General features: G+C 39.0%; 1 protein-coding gene across 4 annotated transcripts; it reads right to left on the bottom strand.

The window, feature by feature from the left end:
* Positions 1-2,669: 2,669 nt before the first annotated feature.
* LOC113356692 (pentatricopeptide repeat-containing protein At3g24000, mitochondrial-like) lies at positions 2,670-5,935 on the bottom strand. Of its 4 annotated transcripts, none has more exons than XM_026599902.1 (2): positions 5,726-5,935; positions 2,670-4,760 (listed from the first exon to the last, which is right to left on the bottom strand). In XM_026599902.1, exons 1-2 carry the CDS (start codon positions 5,842-5,844, stop codon positions 2,816-2,818), a joined length of 2,064 nt encoding a protein of 687 aa, XP_026455687.1. In that variant the 5' UTR covers positions 5,845-5,935; the 3' UTR covers positions 2,670-2,815. The 4 variants fall into 4 exon arrangements, with proteins under 4 accessions (XP_026455687.1, XP_026455686.1, XP_026455688.1 ...); XM_026599901.1 differs by having other exon boundaries at positions 2,670-4,750; XM_026599903.1 differs by having other exon boundaries at positions 2,670-4,750; positions 5,776-5,935.
* Positions 5,936-6,434: the final 499 nt, after the last annotated feature.

The raw sequence follows: 6,434 nt of genomic DNA, 5'->3' as shown, positions 1-6,434 counted from the left end.
TTGATAACGTATGCTTAGTCTTAATACTTTTGATGCGTTATGCTTGTGATTTACAATTAATATTTTAAAAATCCACCTTGGCAAAGAAGAAGAGTCTATAAAAAGTTAACTTCGGAGCTATAAATGTCTAGAATAATTAGTTGAACCACATGAACATGAGAATTGGTGGAATCCGAAGTCCTAGTATCTCTAGTTATCGTGACAATCTTGTGAATATATTTTCTTTATTTTAGTGTTTTCTTTATTTTTAAGTCTAGAATCGAGTCTTTACAAGTCCGAGCGAACGATACTTTACTTACCACTTGAAAAATTACATCAGAAGGAAGAGTAGCTGTTGATTATGGCTGCCTTCCGTCGGTGCTCAGCAACTTTGGCTAAATTAGGGTTTGGCATACCGAAACCCTAATTAGCGCCCTTTACTAAAATCGTTGTAGAATTCTCATACGAACTCGGATTTTGACGGTCCGCGCCTCTATTATGTCCGGAAAAGAATTTCCTATCTCCCTTCGCGGGAATATTTAGGATTTGAGCTCGTTTAGGAGGTGAAAACATCCCGACAGCAAAACCCAGGAAAATAATTCGAGAGGGATGTTGCGGACTCGAGGTGGCATAGTTTGTGCCACGATTAGGAATTAGGGTTTTATCCACCGTCACTAGAGGATGGCCGTGCCTAGGGTTCAGGCTAGCCAAATTGAAGTCCGTTGTGAAGCTGGTCACGCACGGAGAGTGAGCTGGCAAGTTTTGGCATGCTGTCGCGGTAAGTGTGCATGGCATGTGCGTTTGGCCTGCGCGTCTACTATGCGCGTTTGGCATGCGCGCCTGGCATGTGCGGCATGTTGGCGCGTTTTGGGAAGCCGACTTAGTATGACGACCTCTTTTGAGGCTGCGGAAGGTTTGGAGCAACCTAATTGGTCAATGAAGGCAGGTGGACGGCAAGCTAGGGCGCCGCCACACTTCTAGTGCGCGTGGCGGGTTTAATGCGACCTGATTGGTCGATGGAAAGTGGGGCCAGCAAGCTAGGGCGTGGTCACACTTCGAATGCGCTGTGGCGGATTTGAAGCGACCTGATTGGTCGATGGAAAGAGGGCCGACAAGCAACATGGGGCCGGCTTTGTTTGGAATGCGCGTGGCGCATTTAAGGCGACCTGATTGGTCGATGGGAAGTGGGGCCGGCAAGCTAGGGCGTGGCCACACTTCTAGCGCACTGTGGCGGATTTAATTACCGAATAGGCTTAATTTTGACAAGCAAGGTTTGGTATATTGCGCGAGGCGCGAAACCCTAACTTCTGCAAGTTAGACAGGTTGACTGAATTTTATGTGTCGACACGGAGTTCTTTTAAGTTCGTTGCCAGAGAGCAGCATGATTTTCTGATTGAATACCTTATGCAAAGATCTTATTCTTGATACTTGGAGATCCGTGCTACTCTGCTGCGATTGAACATAAATAATCATGCCATATCAACCTTAAGAGTTCAGCCGGAGAACATATCATAGAAGGCATTCAGAGGAACTTATATTAAGTGAATATACGCGAGGCGCCGAAATTTACAGAACATTTGGGATTCGTCGGTCTGGGTAAATTTCGTGTAAGTATATTGCGTGGCTCAATAAATATGCCAGTGGAGAGGTTAGCACACGTGGCTCTGTTTCCTTGCAGAGTGACGTCACATCAGATGCAAGGTTTTACGATTTTATCCCTAAGCTAAAAACCACCATCAACAATTAGATGATTCCCAAGTTACCACAGGGCGCATAATTCGCAGACAGTAATAATAATTTTAGTTTACTTTTTTGAAAAAAAAAAGTGGGTTGAAATCAAATTTTGCATGATTGTTGAATCAAAATCAAATAGGCAGGAAATAAACCTTCCTAGTTTGGGGCCTGGGGCATTTATTTAAGGCCTGTTACTAAAAGATAAAAAGGATCATTAGAAATTAATTTTACACAACGCCTTAGCCAATTATTCTCTTACTACCCATTTTACCCCTGATTAATTAATCGTTTAGGTGTTAATTTACCGTGTTAAATGTGAGATCAACTAATGTAAATCGAACTCTAAAACATCAAACAAGTGAAATTTTTTGATTTTTTCTTTTCCCGAAACATAAACTAGAATCGATTTACGTTCATGCACTTGTAAACCGATTATGAGTTGACCGATTATGGTTCCACACAAAAACCCAAGATTATTTGTAATTTCCAATTTTAAATGGATAAACTAATCATAAATATTAAGAATAACGTGTTGCAATCAACTACGTTTATTTTGAAAAAATAAATTTACAAAAAATGATGAAATCTCCTTTAGATCGATATAGTTAGGATCAATTGATGAAGTTTTAAATTCAATTTATGAGGGAAATGATTTGAATATGTTTTAATTTTGAAAGGATCTCAATAGGTTTTCAAATTTAGCATAATTGCTAAAGACTGATGCCAATTCTTTCGGGATACCATTCTGTATAAGACAAAAAGATAGATATCGATCCCGACCGTCGGATCACTCAAACGGTATCCCCTTAGCAATCATGAAATTTAGAAGGATAATACTTAGAATAAAATTTTAATAATAAGGGTAATTTAGTATTTTATCTAGTTCAGACACCTCTTACTTTAGGTGGGTGAACAAATCTATATGCCTCAATAAATAACTGCCCTACGCCCCAACCTAGGAAGGAAAATAAAATGGCCTCGTGTAATAACAAGTAAATTGGGATAAAATTATTTAGTACAGATCCCCTCTGCCAAAAACGATTTGGGTTAAATCTAGGGACGGGCTAGAGCCTCAGTTAAGTTAGCCCCTTGCCCGTCCCTGCTACCAGTAGTCTTTACATGAACAACTACCACCACTGAAATGATGGTACCTTTTGGTGTCTCGCACTATGATATCCCTCTGCATTACTTTTGACACAAACTTGATAGCAGAATGACAATCTCCACATACTCTGATGTTCTTTAGTATCAGAATTCTTGTACCAGGAGGTGTACTAAGAAGAGCAAACGCTAAAGCTAACTTCTCGCTGTGAACCTGCAGCCTAGCTTCCCTCTCCTGTTGATCAGTAAATGCTAGAACATGGCTCGTATCTGGAACATACCCATCCTGCTTAATCTTCTCACTCACCTTAGCCCACATTTTACGGATTTCCTCATTCAGTGGGTGAGCATCATCATTAGCTACAAACACATGATCTGCATTCCCTATCTTCACCCAACTATTACCAGGTTCTTTCTCAAGCCCAATCTCTCTCATCCTTTTTCTGACTCTTGCAACATCACTTAATCTACCAATAGATGCATAAATATTCGAAAGAATAATGTGAGGACCTGAATCAGTATGATCGAGCTCAATACAACGTTCACCAGCAAAAATCCCCAATTCAGTATTCTTATGCATTCTACAGGCACCCAACAGAGCTCCCCAAATAGCGGATGTGGGTTCAATTGGCATATCTTTTATAAAATCTAAGGCTTGATTAAGAAGCCCTGCTCTACCAAGAAGATCAACTTTTGTTACATAATGATCAACATGTGGTTCCACGTTGTACTTCTTCATCAATTCAAGATAATACAGCCCTTCATTCACTAATCCGCCATGACTGCAAGCCGTAAGAACACAAAGGAAAGTTATATAATTTGGCAGAACTCCAATCTTAAGCATTTCTTCAAATCGTTCAACAGCTTCCCTCGCTTTCCCATGTTGAGCAAGCCCGGTAAGCATAGAATTCCATGACACAACATCTCTGCTCTCCAACCTATCGAAGATTTTGCTTGCGTCCTCAATGCTACCCGCCTTCGCGTACATGTCAAGAATAGTGTTGCCAACAAAAGCAATAAGCTTTCCTCCCGACTTAAGCATATGAGCATGAATCCATTTTCCTTGTTCTAAAGATTCAGTACTAGCACAAGCCTTAAACACACTTGCATACGTGAAATGGGTAGGTTTAAAACCTTCTCTTTGCATCCTCCAAAACAGCTTAAGAGCATCCTTTCCCTCACCCTTTCTGGCATGAAAAGCAATTAATGCATTCCAAGAGACTTCATTTTTACTTACCATTCCATCAAACACTATTTGAGCTTCTTTTATTCTATCAAACCTAGCATACATATCCACAAGGGAACTAGCCACATAAACATCTGAACTGTAACCACAATTTACTACAAAAGCATGTACCTGCCTACCAGGTGTATCAGTAGTTGCTGATCCAGAAGCCTTCAGAAGGCTGCCGAAGGTAAACTGATTTGGTTTCAATCCAAGCTCAATCATCTGAGGAAACAATGCAAGAGCTTCTTCAGGTCGCTCATTTTGAGAATATCCTGAAATTAGAGCAGTCCAAGTAACCATATCTTTGCAAGGCATCTCATCAAACATTTTCTTGGCATCATTCAAACTACCACATTTTGTATACATATTAATGATGGTATTAAGGGTGAAAACATCAGATTTGAATTTTGATTTGAGAAAATGCTCATGAATCATTCTGCCTTCTCTTAGTTTTCCCAAATCGGTGCATTTCTTAAGCATTTTATTATAGAGTGTATGATCAGGTACAATGGAACCTTGGTCGATGAGATCAAGAACGTAAAGACCTTCTTTTGAGTTGTGGCTTTTGCGAAGGTAGTCTTTTTCTTGAATGATACAAGATGCATCACCCTCTTCATTGTCTTCGAAGAAAGCTTCAAATGCAGAGGTACTTAGGCCTTTATTAGATGACGTGGATATGGATGCAATGGTGCACGGAGAAGAAAGTCCCTGGAAAATACTATTCAGGGATGTTTTAATGAAACAAGAAAATCAGTAGAAACATAAAATACATTAAAAAGGATATAGGTGCGCAATTTCGATGTTCACGACACCAAGTTATACATTCATCTCTCAGTAAACATGGTAACTTTCCCAACATATATAACCCTGTCAATCTGTTTCATGGTGCAAATTCTGAAACCTACTAGGATACAAATTGTATGCAAGACACGACACTTGAGGTTTCTAAGTACTGAAATAATCAGTTATATAATCTCTAAACTGCCTAGTACTTCAAGCTACTTTGCAATTGCTTAAGCAAAGATGCATAGACTTGCAACAAAAAATTTATGGCTTTTCTACACGTTGTCTGCGATATACGATAGTTGACTGAATATCAATTTGGTTTATCAAGCCAAGCAGATTGGCTTGTGTTCATATGAGTATCAGACAACCATGAAACAAAATCAATTGCATAATAACTATTATTGCAACCTGCCATAATATCTAAAACATAAGCAAAATTCTAAGGCCACTATTCTTGTTTGACGATAACGTCACCAAAAAGTATCTCTCACCAATATTGATAATTCTTATACCTCTCACAACAGGATGGATAATTCTTATACTTTTTGTTGCGGGGAGAAAATTACACAAAAGTGAACCCTAAGAAGTAACTAACTACAATTTCACAACTATTTCTTCCAATTTCACCACAACTTTTCCAATTCACTTCATTGCTACTTGGAATTAGGTAAATGTTTATGCCAGCACACACTCAGTACACAAAAAAATGTAAACAGGCTCACTTACAGAAAATCCAGACACAAAAAACAACCAAATGCAGATTGAGGAGATAGCCTAACATACCAGAGAAAAAAATAATCTGATAGATACTTTGATAAGCTAAGGCAGCTTAAATTGACACTAAAATCGACAGAGATTTAGAATTTGAGCAAGATTATCCGAAATTATAAAACGTACCCTTCTATGGAGATGTTCTTGATAAATACCAGAATCAATTGCAAGCTCACCATGTTTAATCTCCTGAACCAACGCCTCGAATGAGAATAATCTCGATGAAGAAGAAGCTGACCGGACATAATGTAACGCCCTAATAAACATTTTTCTTTGGCGATTTCGCCGTTTTTAGATTTCTCCGTCCCTCAACCATGATTAACGGTATCCAGTCGACCAGTCCTACACTTTGATACAATACTACGCGGAGTATTAGTTTCCGTGTAGGTATAAAATCTCCATGTTCCAAAGTTACCCTTTCTGGAACAACTTTCTCTGTCTCGGTTATGTGGGTCCGACGCTTGGCAGTTAAATAGGACTATGGTTATTTATCTTAGGATGGGAAACAGAAACACAGAGAGCTTGGAAACGGGATAACATATCCCGGAAAGATTTACCTTAATTTAATTTATGATAACCTTGTTAATGGTTAGTTTTAATGGTGTTTGTCTAAAATTCTATCATATCTTGGGCTAGGTTAAATTGTGTTTGTTTGACTACATAAATAGGTTAATACAAATAATTATTTCTTAGACAATTACTTATTTTAAAGGAAAATAATTGTCTAACCCAGGTAGGCCTGTCAATGGATGCTAACGTAACGGAAATAGGCTCTGCCGCTGCCGTTTCCGTTAAAATTTAGCGGATATCCGTTACCGTTCATTTCCGGCGGAAA

This window comes from Papaver somniferum, chromosome 3 (genome assembly GCF_003573695.1).
Source record: "Papaver somniferum cultivar HN1 chromosome 3, ASM357369v1, whole genome shotgun sequence".
NCBI classification, from domain to species: domain Eukaryota; kingdom Viridiplantae; phylum Streptophyta; class Magnoliopsida; order Ranunculales; family Papaveraceae; genus Papaver; species Papaver somniferum.
The sequence above is the reverse complement of the archived record's forward strand: the minus strand, read 5'-3'. Positions and strand labels throughout refer to the sequence as shown.

Excerpts from the sequence above, each read along its gene's own strand:
- LOC113356692 (XM_026599901.1), bottom strand. The coding sequence starts at position 5,866 with ATGTTTATTAGGGCGTTACATTATGTCCGGTCAGCTTCTTCTTCATCG. Across the intron at positions 4,751-5,725 it reads AAGAACATCTCCATAGAAGG|GGACTTTCTTCTCCGTGCAC; the intron begins GTACGTTTTATA and ends AGTATTTTCCAG.